The 19,103-nt window shown below is 42.1% G+C and overlaps 1 protein-coding gene across 4 annotated transcripts; it reads right to left on the reverse strand.

Annotated features, from left to right (window-relative positions):
• Positions 1–3,259: 3,259 nt before the first annotated feature.
• On the reverse strand, positions 3,260–19,103 carry LOC144065505 (uncharacterized). 4 transcript variants are annotated; one of them, XM_077588415.1, is made up of 4 exons: positions 18,542–19,103; positions 8,860–9,108; positions 6,271–7,050; positions 3,260–4,739 (listed from the first exon to the last, which is right to left on the reverse strand). In XM_077588415.1, the coding sequence occupies exons 1-4, from the start codon at positions 18,609–18,611 to the stop codon at positions 3,457–3,459; spliced, it is 2,382 nt and encodes a 793-aa protein (XP_077444541.1). In that variant the 5' UTR covers positions 18,612–19,103; the 3' UTR covers positions 3,260–3,456. The 4 variants fall into 4 exon arrangements, with proteins under 4 accessions (XP_077444541.1, XP_077444542.1, XP_077444539.1 ...); XM_077588416.1 differs by having other exon boundaries at positions 6,556–7,050; positions 8,719–9,108; XM_077588413.1 differs by having other exon boundaries at positions 8,719–9,108.

A 19,103-nucleotide genomic window follows, 5' to 3' on the forward strand; every position in this document is an offset into this window, starting at 1 on the left:
ACTGAATGGACGTTTTCCACTTTTAGTCCTATGCATGTGATTTTATCTAATCCAAGAGTGTTGGCTCAGCAGATTTAACTCGTCAGTGACGTTAAATGGCGATCTAACAAGAGTAAACACATTATAAGATATTTTCCCATTTAATTTTCGTTCATTTTCACTTTTTGAACTTGTGTTTTCTGTTTATTTTTTAACTACTATCGCCTTTTTTAAATATAAGAAAATGTGAAATGTGAATCTTCATTGCAGGGTTCAAACTTAGTCAGGACCACCGCTTTTTCTCCTGTTCACAACTAACTGGGATAGGCCCCAACAACCACACGATCCCCATGACGATAAGCAATACAGAAGATGAACAAATGAACCTTTTACACCCCCCCTCATGTAATCAAAAAGTTCCCCTTTTTAACAAGACATGCAACCATTCCATAAACGTGTAGGCAAATCCAATCATTGTAACAACCAACTGCGTCTACTCGAATGTAAAATAATAAAAACTACCCTCACAAGATATTCCAAGGCTGTTGAACAAGACACAAAGAGCCACATTTTTAAACTGTCAGACTGAACCCTTGTGGTCCCCTTAAATTATAAACGCGTTGCTGATTCGTTTCCTGTCTCTTATGTCTTACACTCTACTGGGACCATGAAAAAAGTGCTAAAACAGTGAATTTCACTGGATTCATCTGTTGAAGGCATTTTTTTCATTGATAATATGGTTCCAGACTCTGGGTTAAAAGTTTTCTTTACATTTTTTGTCTGAACATAATCACCTACCGGAAATGAATCTTGATGAAAATATCTGGACAAACTCAAATCTGGTGCTGTGGTTTTTACTTGTTTAAACATGTGCTGCTCCCGCTCTGACAAAGAAGTGGGTTGTATTTGAAGGAGTTCTTCAATTGCACAGTCATCACTGACATTAAAGTTTGCTGACCAGAATGTCAGATGTTTGATGTTTGATATAGCTTTCGCGAAAATGTATAAACTACCATTTCAGATGATCATGCTTGATCAAAATGATAGTGCATTTTTTTTAATCTCAGCTATGATTTTACATTCAAATATTTTTTTTCTTTGATTGAAGTTTTTTATTATTATAGTGAGGTTATGAATTGTTTGAATGCACATCAATATTTAGACCAAGGGATTTATTTTTATTGAATAATAAGACAATAATTACAAATAGAATCACAAATGTACCTCCATTAATGTAGTTTAACAATATACTCACGATGAAAAAATAATCCAGAATTATCAGAGATCCACAAATTGGTTCTTTTTAATTCTGCAAAATACCCCCCACCTACTACTTCATGTTTGGCACCTAGCACGTATTAGACTACTGTAGCACCATCTTTGCAGTGATGGTGAACGACTGTTGAAGGAAGAGCACTCTGTCTTCCTTATCGGGTTCGATTAATTTCGGAAGTGGAAGATGTTGGGTGTCCAAATACAGGCTGGAGGCGAGAAACAGTGACTTCCAAGCTTTTATTACAGAATATTCTGGGCACAAGTGAACCACAGGCAAGGCTGTCATCCACAAATGCACCGAGACAGACAACTTACATTCACCTTTATTCTCTCAAGAGGGTGGTACCGAAACCGAACAGGGATGGGATTTTCCCCTACTTCATACAGTAAGCTATTTGTTATGAACCGCCAAATAGAAGATAACGACAATGTTGCAAGTGTTCAAGGACACATCTGGCTATAGGACAGAGCTCTACTAAGGAGAAGCTTGAGACTCATGGAGTCATGACTAGAAACAGGAAAAATACACATTTCAATATGAGACCCACTTCACGACCCAGCTATTTGCAAAGCCCCTCTTTTTAGGCAATGAATTGAATATTTGTCTCAATATAGACATTACAATATGGACATCCTGGACTTCAGGTCATGGAACTGACCAATCCTAGCCGCCACATTCAGCTTCATACCAAGTACTGTGTAAGAAAAAACAAGTTGCCGCAGCAGTAGTGGTCTGCTCAGCCCAAAAACCAATGCATTGTAACTCCTCAGCTGTTTAGGGAGGCATCTCTTTTAGCAGAATGCTACAAGCAAAATGTTGGTGGGGTTGTAACTGACACATCAGACTTTTTGGCAGAGAGAGTCATAAACAATTTATATTTTTACATTGCAGTATTCTTTAGATAGTAGTAAAAATACCTGAAAATGTCTATCATCTCTCATCTCATTTCTGAACCGCTTTATCCTCATTAGTGTCACGGGACCCCCCGCATACTGTAGCCAATCCCAGCTGTTTCCGGGCCAGAGGCGGGGGATATCCTGAATCAGTGGCCAGCCGATCGCAGGGCACAAGTAGACGGACAATCATGCACACACACACCCATACCTAGGGGCAATTTAGAGTGTCCAATCAACCTACCATGCATGTTTTGGGAATGTGGGAGGCAACCGGAGTACTCAGAGGAAACCCACGAAGGCCCAGGGAGAACATGCAAGCTCCACTCAGATGGACATGACCTGGCTTTGAACCCAGGACCCCAGAGCTGCGAGACCGACGGGCTAACCACTCACGCCCAAAATGTGTGCATTTAATTTAATATTCCTACACTTTTAAAATGCAAAATTGCTCTGAATTCTTTAACAACATTGTTACGCCGTTGATATGCAAAAAGGAGTCTCATAAAAAAATTCATTATGATAAAAGCGAAGCTAGAGGTACCGTCAGTGACACTGGTGTGCAAACGTGACACTTCCATTAGTGTGTTCGGGACTCAGCTCTCTCGCCAGTGGTTTCACATTGTATCTTACAAGTTAGAGAAGAGCCATAAACACTCCAACAAAAGAACGATAAACAGCCTGTGAATTATTGGCAGTTGTGGGATTTGAACCCATGCCTCCTGAGAGACTGAAGCTTAAATCCAGCACATTGGACCGCTTGGCCACACTACACTCAGTACTCATTTAATCCATCGGCTGCCATTGATGGCGGTAGACGTCCGATTCATGTTGACTGTGAGGTGCAGATGAACCTTCATTCTCTCAAATTCTAAGTGCGAGAACTTGCAATACAGCAAGGTGTTGAAATACTTTATCTGATCATTTTTATCAAACAAATAAAAGTCTTAGTATACTTTTAGCCCGCGACGACGCCAGACAGCTCGCCGAACAGACACATCGAGACTATTAGTATATTATTTGTAATTTCTCGTAAACGGTGTGTGTTTGTATATGTGACATGCTAAGTGTTTAATTGTCAATGCAATGACAAACTCTCCCTCTCTCATGTTTATAACTTTGAGAGCGAGCGAATCCATCGACGAAATGTCTGTTCGACGAACTGTCCGTCGAAGAAACATCCGGTTGATGCTCCAAAATGGAGAATGGTTTGATTTATTCAGATTGGGCACATTAAACATCAAGAGATGGAGAATAAAACAAAGATTGAGTTATGGTAGGCTTTCAATCCTTAGCCAACATGTATTCTCAGAATGGTTTTTCACCAGTGTGGGTTGTTATGTGTTTTTGTAAATCTTGCCTTTGAGAATAGGCTTTACCGCAAACTGAACACGAAAATGGCTTTTCACCCATGTGGGTTCTTGTGTGTTTTTGTAAACCTTGCCTTTGAGAAAAGGCTTTACCGCAAACTGAACACGAAAATGGCTTTTCACCCGTGTGGGTTCTTGTGTGTATTTTTAAGTTTCTGTTCGCTGTAAAACTTTTACCACAAACTGAGCACGAAAATGGTTTTTCGCCAGTGTGGGTTCTTGTGTGTATTTTTAAGTTTCTGTTCGCTGTAAAACTTTTACCACAAACTGAGCACGAAAATGGTTTTTCGCCAGTGTGGGTTCTTGTGTGAAGATTTAAGCTTCCGCTCGCTGTAAATCTTTTACCACAAACTGAGCATGCAAATGGTTTTTCACCAGTGTGTGTTCTTGTGTGTATTTTTAACTTTCCCTTCTCTGTAAATCTTTTACCACAAACTGAGCACGAAAATGGTTTTTCACCAGTGTGGGTTCTTGTGTGAAGATTTAAGCTTCCGCTCGCTGTAAATCTTTTACCACAAACTGAGCATGCAAATGGTTTTTCACCAGTGTGGGTTCTTGTGTGTATTTTAAATTTGCCCTCGTGTGTAAATGTTTTACCACAAACTGTACATGATAAGGGTTTCTCCCTAGTGTGGCTCCTCATATGTGTTTTCAAAGAAGACTTTTTCCCAAAAGTTTTCCCACACTGAAAGCATTTGCAGAGTTTGTTGCCACTGGGATTTTTCTTAACATCTTCAACATCATCATCGTCAAAAAGCAAGTCGTTGCCATCTGATAAAGGAGCAACTAAATTTTCTGCTCGCCATCCTTCTGTTGAGCTGCCGCTCAGAAGCTCTGCCCCTCTGTTGGCCACGCCCAGATCATCTTCACTCTTGAAAGGCTCACCAGTTGACCATTTGACACATTCCTCATTTTTGATTGAAGATTGCTCTTCTCTTTTGCACTGTTGAGAGAACTCTGGCTTCTCCTCTTTAGTTAGGGGCCATATTGTGGTGTTTGCAGGCTCCGCCCCTCTGCTGGCCACGCCTTGAACATCTTCCCTCTTCACGAACTCACCAAGTGACCAGGTGAAATGATCTTCCTCCCTTTTGATTGGAAGTTGCTCGTCTCCCATTTGTTGTTGAGGGAACTCTGGCTCCTCCTCTTTGATTTGGGGGAGCTCAACTTCCCCTTCAAGGTCAACAGACTCCTGCCCATCAGCACCAAGATAATTTCTGAAACCTGCAAAGACACAAATATAAATGATTAACCATTTTCCAATTATAAAATGACTGAATTTCTTGTTCACAGAAATGCAACCAAACGGAAGAGGGCGCCATACATCCATTTCGTCACAATGCAGCACAGAGCAAATTTTGGCCTTCAGATATGAGACAAATTTGAGATATGAGCACACCAGATGGTTCCCAGTCAGTGGTAAATTAGAACAATAAAGCTGTTTTTCCGTTGAAACATCCTGTTTTTGTTTTTTTTAGGATGGAAACGGATTAATTTGTATTTTGTTCATTTCTATGGGAAGATTTGACTTGAGATACAAGTAAATTGACATATTAGCTCGATCACGCAGTAAGCTCGTATCTTAATGTATTACTGTATTTGCATCGTGTGGATCGATATTACACATTAAAAAGTGTAAACAAGAGTTTCAGAATGCAAAATACAATTATACTTCGATTACAATGATCTTTCATACAGAAATTGATAAAGCAAGCAAAGCCGTCATTGGCCACTCACTGCTTAACACAACACATTTGCGTCTTTTAAGTCTATCCTTAGAACTAAATAAATCACTGGCAAGAATCTGAGCAGGAAAAGGGTTTCTGACCGATCTGGGTACTTGTGTTTTTAAGATATTCCTGCCACAAATTGAGCAAAAAGGGGCTTTTCTCCTGTGCGGGTTGTTAAGTCTTCTTTTCAGGTTTCCTTATGTGAAAATGTTGGGACATTAACTAGGCCTGGAAAAGGTTTTTAATTGGGCTGTTGTAGCGAAGCTGTGGCCACAGACTGAGGAGGAAAACATTGTTCTCCAGTGTGGGTTAATAGGTGTTCTTTTGAGGTTCTCCTTTGGGAAAATGTTCGACCACAAACTGAGCAGGAAAATGGGTTTTCACCAGTGTTTGTTCATGCATGACTATTTAAGCTTCCCTTCTGTGTGAATGTTGGGCCACACACTGAGCAGGAAAATGTAATTTTTGCCAGCGTAGGTTCTTTTGTGGCTTTCTAAGTGGCGCTTTTGAGAAAAGGCTTTACCGCAAACTGAACACGAAAATGGTTTTTCACCAGTGTGGGTTCTTATGTGGGTTTTTAAGCCTTCCTTGTGTGTGAATCTTTGACCACAAACTGAACAAAGAAATGTTTTTTCACCAGTGTGTGTTCTTGCATGATAAATTAAGTGTCCCTTCTGTGTGAATCTTCGACCACAAACTGAACACGGAAATGGTTTTTCACCAGTGTGTTCTTGCATGACTATTTAAGTTTCCCTTACGTGTGAATCTTTGACAACAAACTGAACACGAAAATGGTTTTTCACCAGTGTGTATTTTTGCATGATAAATTAAGCTTGACTTCCATGTAAATCTTTGACCACAAACTGAACACGAAAATGGTTTTTCACCAGTGTGTGTTCTTGCATGACTATTTAAGTGTCCCTTCCGTGTAAATCTTTGACCACAAACTGAGCAGGAAAATGGTTTTTCACCAATGTGTGTTCTTGCATGACTATTTAAGTGTCCCTGGTGTGTGAATGTTTTACCACAAACTGTACATAAGGGTTTCTCCCCAGTGTGGCTCCGACTATGGGTTTTCAAAGTAGACTTTTTCCCAAAAGTTTTCCCACACTGAAAGCATTTGCAGAGTTTGTCGCCACTGGGATTTTTCTTAACATCTTCAACATCATCATCGTCAAAAAGCAAGTCGTTGACATCTGATAAAGGAGCAATTAAATTTTCTGCTCGCCATCCATCTGTTGAGCTGCCGCTCAGAAGCTCCGCCCCTCTGTTGGCCACGGCCAGATCATCTTCACTCTTGAAAGGCTCACCAGTTGACCATTTGACACATTCCTCGTTTTTAATTGGAGGTTGCTCTTCTCTTTTGCACTGTTGAGGGAACTCTGGCTCCTCCTCTATCATTTGGGTCCATGTTGAGGCATTTTCAGGCTCCACCCCTACGCTGGCCACGCCCAGATCAGCCCACTTCACGGACTCACCAGGTGACCAGGTGACATAATCTTCCTCATTTTTGATTGGAAATTGCTCATCTATCATTGTTTGTTCAGAGAACTCTGGCTCTTCCTCTTTAATTTGGAGCCATGAGGTGTTTGCAGGCTCCACCTCTCCACTGGCCCAGGCCAGATCATCTTGCCTCGTCAAGGCCTCATCAGGTGACCAGGTCACATCATCATCCTCCTTTTGGATTGGAAGTTGCTCTTCTCTCATTTGTTGTTGAGGGAACTCTGGCTCCTCCTCTTTGATTTGGGGGAGCTCTTTAAGGCCAACAAACTCTTGCCCATCAGGACTAAGATTTTCCCTGACACCTGCATAGACAAAAAGATAATATGTATCACTACATGTAGTCGAAAATTGGAAATATTTTTTTCTTACTTTTACAAGTTTATTATCACAGCATGGTTGATTATTTCACAATAAGATATGCCAGAAAAGTCACATTTTAGGTTTGATTCAGTCATCCGGTACACAATTTAAAGACAAAATAGTGGTGACAATAAGATTATGTTGATTATTTAAAATATATTATCCTCTTCATTTATTGTTATTCATCACATAAACCTACAAAATTATTAAATAATCTAGTTTTGCACACTGACCTAATGTCACAAAACGGCTTCCGGTTCGAGTGATGCGAAAATAAGTAGTGTTTTTAATTGCATTATCTTATGAGCAGGTAAATGGTTTTTCACCAGTATGGGTTCTTGAGTGGGATATTAAATATTGCTGATGCGGAAAGGATTGACCACAAATTGAGCATGAAATTGGTTTTTCACCAGTGTGGGTTCTTGTGTGGGATTTTAAATATTGCTGATGAGAAAAGGCCTGACCACAAACTGAGCACGAAAATGGTCTTTCACCATTGTGGGCCATTTGGTGCGTTTTTAAGCTTTTCTTAAATGGGAATGCTTGACCACAAACTGAGCAAGAAAATGGATTTTCACCAGGGTGTTCTTAAGTGGCCTTTTAAGTACCGTAATTACTCGAATATAACACGCAGATTTTTGCTATATAATTAATTCCAATAGTTGGGGGTGCGTGTTATAATCAATAACTTTTTTTTTTTTTTTTTTTGTGTGTCTTGTTACATGGCCCTTAGCCTGGTGCTTTTTCTTGCCAAATAAATTGAATTGAAATTGAATTGAATAAAATAAATTACAAATTTTCGATCGAAAAAAGCATTGTCAAACTCACTTTGACGCACGGATTTTACGTCATCTCGTAGAGCCGACGCGCGGGTTTTATGTCATCTCGTGAAGCCGACGCACGGATTTTACGTCATCTCGTAAAGCCGAGACCACCACTGCCCCCCTCTAGCCTCGTACCCGTCTCAGTTCACCCTCTCTCAGTTCAGTGTAATAATCAATAACTAAAATAAATTACAAATTTTCGATCGAAAAAAGCATTGTCAAACTCACTTTGACGCACGGATTTTACGTCATCTCGTAAAGCCAATCGGATGATGTGTTGTGGGAGGAAGAGGAAGTGGATGAAGGAAGCGTGGACGTTGATAAGATTCTCAACGAAGAGATGTATGAGAGGACAGACAAAGAGAGAGAGGAACTCTTCATTTGAAGGATTCTAATGAATAAATTTGTTTGAACAAAACAATCGTGAAACGAAGAAAAAAAGGTAAGATTTCTGATTTTCGTCAGCGGGAAATTTTAGGTGCGCACTATATTCGAGTACTGCGTTTTTCCAGATTTTTTGGGCCCAAAATTACCTGCGTGTTATTTTCGAGTGCGCGTTATATTCGAGTAATTACGGTAGTTCTTTTGAGAGAAAGTTTTACCACAAATCGAGCATGAAAATGCTTTTTCACCAGTGTGGCTTCTTATGTGGGTTTTTAAGTGTTCGATTTGAGAAAAGTCTTTACAAACACACTGAGCACAAAAATGGTTTCCCACAAGTGTAGCTCCTCGTGTTTTCAAAGTAGACTTTGTCCCAAAGGTTTTCCCACAGAGTTTTCTTAAGACCTTCATCGTCATTAGGCACGTTGTCGCCATCTGGTGGAGGAGCGAAGACATTGTCTGCTTGCATTCTTTTTGAGCCGCAGTTCACAGTCTGTGCCGCTCTGTTGGCCCCGAACAGATTATCTTCCCTCTTGAATGGCTCACCAGTTGACCCGGTGACATTTTGCTGCTCCTTTTTGATTGGAGATTGGTCTTCTCTCTTGTGTTGTTCTTGAGGGAACTCTGGCTCCTCCTCTTTAATTTGAGGCCATGCTGAGGCGTTTGCAGGCTCTGCCCCTTCGCTGGCCACGCCCAAATCTTCCTTTTTCATGGAATCACCTGGGGACCAGGTGAAATGATCTTCCTCCTTTTTGATTGGAAGTTGCTCATCTCTCATTTTTTGTTCAGGGAACCCTGCAAAGACACGAAGATAAATGATGAAACATTTTCCAATTAAAATGACTAAATTTCTTGTTCACAGAAATGAAACCAAACGGAAAAGGGCACCATACATTCATTTCGTCACTGTTACGGCTGTCAGCCTGGGTATACATTATGTCCTGGGTTGTATTGGTTTTGTTTTGCAGTTGCCTTTATCTGTTTAGCTGTGGCAGAGCACTGCCCAGGCCAACACAGCTGTGACGACTTCCCACTTATCCCTCCTCCAATCACGGTCCACATCCTGCCCGTACTTGCAGTTCTGGGCTCGCCTGTCTGGCATCTACAGTGTTTTATGCAGTGCTCTGTTGGGGATGCGGGAGCAGGGAGAGGGACAGGAACAGGCTGAATAAGCTGGTCAGGAGGGCCAGCTCTGTTCTGGGCTGTCCTCTGGACTCTGTGGAGGAAGTGGGAGAGCGGAGAATGCTGACCAGGATGATGTCCATCATGGACAGCACCTCCCACACCCTGCATGAGTCTGTGGAGTCCCTCCGAAGCTCCTTTAGCAATAGACTGCGGCACCCTCATTGCAGGAAGGAGCGCTTCCGCAGATCCTTCCTCCCATCAGCTGTCAGGCTCTTTAACAAAAAAATGGCTGAGTGTCGAGACCTACCGTATGCATGTATATTTATGTGTATGTATGTATATATGTGCTAAGCAACACGCTTATTTATTTATATATTTATTCATGTATTTATTTATTAACTTACTTTTACCTATCTATTTATGTCTAAAATGCCTTTCCTATTCCTGCATCCTCACCCTCTTGCCACTGTGACAACAAATTTTCCCGAATACGGGATGAATAAAGTTATCCAATCCAATCCAATCGTGACCGGACGTTTCGTCGAAAGACGTTTGGTCCCCGGACATTTGGTCTACCGGACGTTTGGTCGACCGGACGTTTGGTCGACCGGACGTTTGGTAGAATGGACGTTTGGTAACCGGGTTAGCTCGCTGTCAAATTATAACAGAGTTTACTGTTCAAATTTTGATATTAGATATTAAACTCTCTCATGATTATAATTTTGAGAGCTGGTTTCAACAGTAACAACCTGGCGACCAAACGCCCAGTCGACCCAACGCCCGGCCGACCCAACGCCCGGCCGACCCAACGCCCGGTCGACCCAACGCCCGGTCGACCCAACGCCCGGTCGACCCGACGCCCGGTCGACCCAACGCCCGGTCGACCCAACGCCCGGTCGACCCAACGCCCGGTCGACCCAACGCCCGGTCGACCCAACGCCCGGTCGACCCAACGCCCGGTCGACCCAACGCCCGGTCGACCCAACGTCCGGTCGACCCAACGTCCGGTCGACCCAACGTCCGGTCAACCCAACGTCCGAGTACCGTCTGGCAAGCAGGTGCTAAGGCAGTGGAGTCCTTGGATTGGATAACGTTACTTATCCCTTATTCGGGAAATTTCGTTGTCACAGTAGCAAGAGAGTGAGGATGCAGAAATAGGAAAGGCATTTTAGACATAAATAGATAGGTAATTGTAGTATATTGATATTATAACTGTTAGTTGCATCAGGTTAAACAAGAGTGTTTAACCACTGCCACCTAGTGGCCATTGTGTAGTACAGTGTGACCTGGATGTTGACATGTTTTGGAGGTGGTCTGTGTGTTGCAATAAAGAGCTACACACGGGTACAAGTTGGCTCCGCCGTCTAATGCTGTTATGGATATATTAAGTTATATAAAAGTGCAAAGCTATCACAGTGGCGACGAGGATGGAATCCCTTTCAAGCCGGTAGGGATTACCTATTTCAGAACTCGGAAATTAAGGCATTACACGGAGGTAACGGGACTTTGCAAACTAGCATTAGCAAGAGTTGCTAAGCTAGCGTCTGCGGTGCATCCTGGCCAGATTCATTGGAAATCTTGGCGAATACAAGGAAGGTCAAGAAGACTTCGAGCCTACTTGGAGAGGTTTGAGCAATGGATGATCGTAAACGAAGTGGAGGAAGGTAAACAAGCCAACGTTTTCCTGTCTGTAATAGGTGCTGAAGCCTACGGACTGTTAAAAAACCTCTGCATACCAGATAAGCCAAGTAGCCTCTCATATGATGTGCTAAGCGGAAAATTATCATGGGTAATATCACTTGAATGCCGTGTATCCCACACATACTGTCGGAAATTGGAAGGAAATGACAGTACAGGTAATGTTAGAAGGAACTCCTCTAGAGATGCAACTCGACACAGGAGCTGCTGTAACACTTGTTTGTGAAAAAGTGTATAAGAAGCATCTCTCTCATCTGCCTTTGAAAGTAAGTAAAGTGCAGCTGTCAACCTTTTCTGGAGAACATTCCTTTGATGGGACAAGTGACTGTCAAGGCAAAATAAGGAAACCAGAGTGGTGATCTACCACTAGTGATCGTAAAAGGTGACACACCAGCCATCCTTGGCCATAACTGGCTCACAAACTTCAAACTAGACTGGGCAAGCATCTTCTCGGTTATACCAGCAAGGGGCTGTAACAACGCAGATGTGGTGGCCGTGTTGCAGAGACATAAAGCAGTGTTTTCTGAGGAGCTAGGCACTATTCGGGATTTTAAGGCCAACATTACAGTAAAGCCAAATACCAAACCGGTCTTCAGGAAGGCCAGACCAGTGCCGTATGCATTAAAGAATGCAGTTGAGAATGAGTTAAATCGCCTAGAAAAAGCTGGCATTATCTCAAAGAAAGAACAGTCAGTGGGCCGCGCCAATAGTAGTGGTACCCAACCAATGTTCCCTCTAAGCTGCGCGCGTGCGCAATTGCGCACTACTCTCGTCTTCTCTGCGCACAGCAAATCATATGGCGCGCACAATTTATTTATTTATTTTTTGCCCATGATGGCGCCGTTCACGCGCCAGTAGCTCTGTCCACTTATGTTTTTCGTGTTTTACAGCCCTTCGATCAAGCGGTGAAATCGGGTGAGAACTGTCTAAATCTGATGTGTGTCTGGTTGTGCGTGCGTGTCTCGTATGTGTGATCGTTTGTCTTCAACCTACACAATGGACTATAGTAAATGGAAATTAGCCCTCGGCTACAATCTTACATATATATGTTCATTAACATGAATATAAATATGTTCATTAATATGTGTTATCCCTTATTAAATAAATCAAAGCAAAATCATGGAAAAAATATTGCATATAAATGAAAACTTGACTATCTCAAGTTCAGCAGAAAAGTCATATGAACGAGAATGAGAAGTGAGGAAAGATGTGCAAAATACAGTAAAATTTAAGTCTGATTTGTGCATATTCTAATGGCATTTATGAAGATGTTTTATTCATAGATATTTTTTCATTCATTTTCTGAACCGCTTTATCACTTGCGGGGGGTGCTGGAGCCTATCCCTGCTGACTTTGGGCCAGGGGCGGGGGACACCCTGTATTGGTGGCCAGTCGATCGCAGGGCACAAGGAGATGGACAGCCATGCACACTCAGACCCATACCTAGGGGCAATTTTAGAGTGTCCAATCAGCCTGCCCTACAATGCATCTTTTTGGGATGTGGGAGGAAAACGGAGTACTAAGAGAAAACCCACACAGGCCCAGGGAGAATATGCAAAATCAACACAGGTGGACCAACCTGGATTTGAACCCAGGACCCCAGAGCTGTGAGACCGACGCACGAACCACTCATCCGCTGGGCCGCCCATTCATAGATATTCATTATTACATTTTATTATTACTCAATCATTTATGTGTGGTAGACATGCACCTGCTTATGGCAGGTGTGATACTGGTGTGTGCCCATAGCGAGCAATGATGATGTTGCTCACACCGGTACTCAGTGTGCTCAGAAAGGTTGTCTTTCTGCCCAGACAAACACAGTGGGGTCGTCAGCGAATTTGATGATGGCGTTAGACTGGTGGGTGGGTGTACAGTCGTATGTGTACAGGGAGTACAGAAGAGGACTCAGTACACAGCCTTGAGGGGAGCCAGTGCTGTGTAATGGAGGAAGAGAGGTGGGGACCAAGTCTAACAGTTTGTGGTCGGTTGGTCAAGAAGTTCTTTATCCAGCAGCAGATTGAAGAGGATAGTCCAAGGTGGGAGAGTTTGTCAGTCAGAATGTCCGGTTTTATGGTGTTGAAGGCTGAGCTATAGTCAATGAAGAGCATCCTCACGTAGTTCCCATGGTGTTCCAGGTGGCTCAGTGCTGTATGTAGAGCAATGGCAATAGCATCCTCAGTGGACCTGTTTGCTCTATAAGCAAACTGGTGAGGGTCAATTGAGGGAGGGATTGTATTCCTGATATGGCGGTCTACCAACTTTTTAAAGCACTTCATGATCACAGGTGTGAGTGCAACAGGCCTATAATCATTCATGCTGTCAATGGTTGGCTTTTTGGGGACAGGGATAATGGTGGCAGATTTCAGACAGGATGGAATGATGGATTGTTACAGGGAACAATTGAAAATTTTTGTGAAGACTCCAGCCAGCTGGTCAGCACAGGCTTTGAGCACCTTCCCAGGTACTCCGTCTGGGCCAGCAGCCTTCCTGGTGTTCACAGACCGCATTACCAGTCTCACTTCCTGTTCCCGGAACGTCAGTGTATTGCTGCAGGGTGGTGGGGGTGTTGAGAATGGGTCTGATTTGTCAGTCTCAAAGCGGGCAAAGAAACGGTTCAATTCCCCCGCTAGTGAGGCATCTGCGTTAACAGACATATTATTGTTATTGTAGTTGGTAATATATATATATATATATATATATATATATATATATATATATATATATATATATATATATATATATATATATTTGTTTTTGGAGATCACGCAGATCAGTAAGTGACAGAAGAAATAGAGAAAATATAGTAGTAACAGTAAGTACTACTGTAATGAAATTGTAAATCCATATATCCTACTCCAAAAAAATTACACCAGCATAGAAAACGTTGAGATTAATCTCTGAATTAAGGTTCTCAGCAAATCATTTTAAATATATATTTCCGAAAATAATGGGAAATTATTTAAAATTAAACTAGAAGTAAAAGTGTGTTCCATGGCATTTTCAGGTATTCTCTAAGCCAGGGGTGTCCAAACTTTTTGCAAAGAGGGCCAGATTTGGTAAGGTGAAAATGTGTGGGGGCCAACTATTTAGCCTGACATTCTTTGAATGTAGTAGTAGTAACTAACCATGGAAATTTGACCGTTATGGTTTTTTTACGGTGGAACAAACAGAAACAAATAAATCCGTTCCTCTTGTTTGGCCCTTCAGACTCTGGAGGTCCAGAAGCTCTTCACTCACGTTCATGTCATTGTCCACTCCTCTTAAAAAGATCAGTAACTGAGCGGTGTCGGACGCATCCGTGCTTTCATCGCACGCTAACGAGAAAAAGTCAAACTCAGTTCCTTTTGCCTCTAACTGTCTCTTAATATCTAATGAAACGTCTTCAATTCTCCGTACCACAGTATTACGAGCCAGGCAAATATTGGCAAACTCTTGCTTCTTCGCGGGACAAATTTTCTCAGCCATTTTCATTACACAGTCTTTAATAAATTCACCCTCAGTGAAAGGTTTGCAGTGCTTTGCAATCAGCGTTGCCACTTCGTAGCTTGCCTTTGTGGTATTTTCATTTGACTCACGGACTCTTGTGAAAAAGCTTTGCTGTGCCGTTAAAACAGCTTCCAGTTGCTTCACTTTTTCACCGCGTTTGTTCCCAGTTAGCTTGTCGTAGCTAGCATGTTTCGTCTGGTAGTGCCTCTTGATGTTGAATTCCTTGAAAACAGCCAGTCTCTTGGCAAATTAGGCAGACACAGTTGTTTCGTATTTCAGTGAAAAAATACTCAAATTTCCACTTGTCCTGGAAGCGCCGGCCCTCGCGGTCAACTTTCCTTTTTTTGTTTACAGACGCCATGTTAGAAATGGGCTGGGCTGAAACGATCACGCAAGGTCAAGGGTCACGGCGGCCAGAGTGCGGCCACAGGGCTACTGCCATCTTCTGGTGAAATGAAAAATATGAAAAATAGCTTTTTGTACACATGTATTGTATACTGTGGTCAACAGTGCTGGCGGGCCGCATATTATTGATTTCATGATGAAAAAAAAAAAAAAAAAAAAAAAAAAAATTCATGATAGAGGCCGCGGGCCGGTAAAAATTTGTCCACGGGCCGCAATTGGCCCGGGGGCCGGACTTTGGACATGTCTGCTCTAAGCCCTCTAGCGTGTCCAAAGCACTTAGAATTTCACATAAGTATTCTAGTGTTGTTTTTTCTGTGTCAGACATCAATCCCCAGCTTTGATAAATTACATTGTGTGTCCAAATGGCTACTACTTTAAACCCAATGATAAAATAAAAAAAATTAAAAAAATGGCAGCACATTGTATTATGTACTTGTATTTAGAAATATGCCCAGCGGGGGGTGGTACATGCCCTTGTTATTCCTAAATGAATGTTATCTATAACGGGCCGTATATGGCCCGCGGCCCGAGGTTGAAAAACATGTACACACACGATCCGGGGGCGGGGCGAGCGCGTGAATCCCGTTTCGGCGAAACGCCCGTTCGGCGAACTGTCCGTCGGCCAAACGTCCATCTGCGAAATGTCTTTCGGCGAATCGTCCGGTCACGAAACATAAATACCCTATATAACAATGAATATTGCACTTATTTTTATTTATTCACAAAAGCCCTCCTCCTTTCTTTCCTCAAGAATATTTCAATTACTCCTTCGTACAGATTACACGTGCGTTTCAGGTCCTTCAAGAAGTACTTTTCTATCGCCATCAAAGCTAATGCTGACAGTCGAGTCTGCCCTGTTGTATTTCTGGCATAAGTTTTGATTCTGTTTCGCGCTGAAAATGTTCGTTTGACAGAAACAGTGGACACGGTGGTCACTGTCAAACCCACTGTGTACAGCCGCCCCATGCTCTCACTCAGATTTTTCTGCCGAAGGAAGTCAAGGAGATCAGTGGGAGATTTTCCTGTAAAATAATCCGTGGCATACATAACAATCAGTTCTGTTCTTAGCCGAGGCAGATCGAAAAGTGTTCCATGGCTCTGCGTTAAGATGGGACAGCTGCATGTGGCAAAGTTTTCTGGTATTCCCAAAACTTCTGCGGGTCGAGGAGAGAGAGAAACATCAGTCTTTCGTGTTCTTGAAATCTGGTCCGCGTCTGGCAAATAATATTGTCCAGAATCCTGTTGTGGAGATGAAGGTAGTGCGCGCGATAATCTTGCGCTTGACCTCTTTTGTGCGCTTGGAGCGCCCGCACTGCATTCAGTGGCCTCGTAGATTTCCTCATATCGGCTCCTTTCGCGCTCAACTGTGCCACAAAAATCCTTTACTCTAGCAAGACAAAACTGTACATCCAGTTTGTTGTTCAGTATTATCGAAAAAAGCACGTCTGAATGCTCAAAAATGCCATTAAATGTGTGAAGCAAAAAAACTAAATTCAAAATAATCCAGATGTGCTTTAAATCCACACCGCACAGACTCATTCACCATTACAGAGACAAACAGTACTTTTTCCCCTTTTGATGTCTTCATCCATCACATCAGCAATACCAGTGATCAGGTATTTTTGTATTTTGCCCGACCTGCCACTAAACACTTTATTAGTGGACGACTGGTAATGTAAATCCGTGTTTCTCTCAGCAATGAGAGAAAGAAGTTCCACATAATTACCTTTGTTTGGGGATGCAGCGCTTTCATCGTGTCCCCGAAATAAAAGTTTACACAGTCTATTGAACTTTTTAAGATTTCCCTATTTTTCTTTACCTTTTCGTTGTGGCGCTGCGTTTCCCCGCGCACTTGCTCGCTGAACTGTAACACCACTCGGGTTTCGCCAAAAGTTTTGGAGAGCACCGTTGCTTGTAAGTGTCCGGCAGTGCTTTAGTTAAACAAGTCAAATTAGCAAATCCAATGTTGCTCCAAACACCATGTCGACCGGTGGCAAATAACAAGCATTCCCAGCAATACAATTTGCAGTGTTCCTCGGAGCCCGAGAGCCAGGGGTAGCGCTCGTAGTTAGCGAACTGAAAGAGGCGGACAAACCCTTTTCTTGGTTGTAACAGGCTAGCTAGCTTTGGAGTTGGCCACCCTTTCTTAATGATTTCCATTTTTTTCTGGAAAAGTCCGTCTGGAAAATTGCGTTATAAGCAAATCTGCAACCAAATCGGTTTGTTTTCCTCCATCGGCCATTGTGGGTGGAGTTTGTGAGCTCTGGCTGGCTCACTCTGGCTTTGGCCTGCCTACTCTATCACTAGACAATCATAGTTGGTGAAAGTGATTACGTATCCCTACGCCTGCGAGAAGGCAATGACGTATCCCTACGCCTGCGACAAGACATTGTGGTGTTGCCCACTCGAAATCTGATTGGTTAAAGCAACAGTCTTATCGACGCTTGTTTAATGCAGTAGAGCAGATTTCTGACCCTGGCAACAAATAATGGCTTAAATTTGATTGGTTAAATGCTTCAATATGAAAACACATCTGGAAGCAGTGCAACCAGGGGGAAAGCAATGAAGGGAAGCTAACAGACAATTTGGAATTATTTAATAAGTATTGATGGACAAAATATAATATATGATTCAGATATTTCTTAGGCCAGCAGAGAAGGCCTTGAAGGCCCTGACGGCACACCACTGTCTTTTAGTCAAGCTAGTCTATCATTAATTTGGGGGATTTTTATTTAAAGAAACCATCAAATATTTCCTTTTTTGTAGTTTTTCATGGAGAAAAATAAATTAAAATTAAATTAAAAAAGCAAAATGGTTTAAATCACTTACTTTTACATTTTTGTTATTTTTTATATTATATTTTTATTAAAACAAAACAACTCAATATTAGATTTTTTAAATAGAAATGTTAGTTTTTTTCTAGAAAAAAATAGTGGGTAAAAGAGTACATATTCAATTTATTTATAATTTCATTTGAATTTTAACATTAAAATGAAGTACTCTGCAGGCCGCACCATGGCGGTTTGGCCCTCGGGCCGCAAATTTGACACCTTTGTTTGAACGCTGCTCTCGTTGTTTAGTGCATCTGCATCTTCATTTTTTGCATTTTAAATTTACAGCATGTAAGTAAGTGTTATGTTACTCAAGCATGTAGCCAAAAATGGAGGGCGAGTAGCAGGAATGACTCTTGAACGCCTCTGGGGGCGCTCGCGAATTGCGTGATTAAGAAAAATACATTGTTTGTTTGTGATAAGGATACAATAAAAGGAAAGCTACTGTTTTCTGCCGTTGTTAAAGGATAAACACGTTGAGACTCATTCTTTCCGTCCTAGAGTGGTCACATTAAAATAGAAATAGTATTTATTACGTCTTTCTTCGAACGGCGCTATTGCGAATTCGTGAAAAAGTACGAATGCTATAATAATTTTACGTCAATAGAATACATTTAAGCCTTAACGGTATTTTTCCATTAAACATTGAGGGAATTAATGGAAATAAAAATTCAACCCACCTTCTAGTCTATATCCTTTGAGGTCAAAAAGTTCCTCCTGGAACTTTGGCCGTTTCGTTCCTGCAGGCATTTCCACACGTGGATTCTGATGATGGCGGCGCCTTTGTTGATAGCTGCTAGCTAAAATAAGCTAAGAAAAAGTAGGGCGCAAAGCTTTAACGGGTTCTTCGACGACTTGAGGACTTGTTTCTTTGATGCTGCTAGCTAAGATAAGCTAAGATAAAGCATAAACACGCTCTTCGACGACGTTTTCTTCAGTAGCTGCTAGCTAGGCTAAGCTAACTTAGCCAGGAAAATTCCAACGAGTTCTTCGGTGACTTGTTTCTTTGATAGCTGCTAGCTAAACTAAGCTAAAGCATAAACAAGCATTCGACGACTTGTTCCTTTGATATCTGCTAGGCTTGGCTAAAGTAGTGCGCAAAGGTTCAACGAGTTCTTGGACGAACCGGACTTGTTTCTGTGGTAGCTGCTAGCTAGGCTAAGCTAAAGAAGGTTTTGCTGATAGTGATGGGACGATCGACACTGTTGCGTCAGCACTGTGCGGAGAGTTCAAGAGTGAAAG

Source organism: Stigmatopora argus, chromosome 20, assembly GCF_051989625.1.
Source record: "Stigmatopora argus isolate UIUO_Sarg chromosome 20, RoL_Sarg_1.0, whole genome shotgun sequence".
NCBI lineage: Eukaryota > Metazoa > Chordata > Actinopteri > Syngnathiformes > Syngnathidae > Stigmatopora > Stigmatopora argus.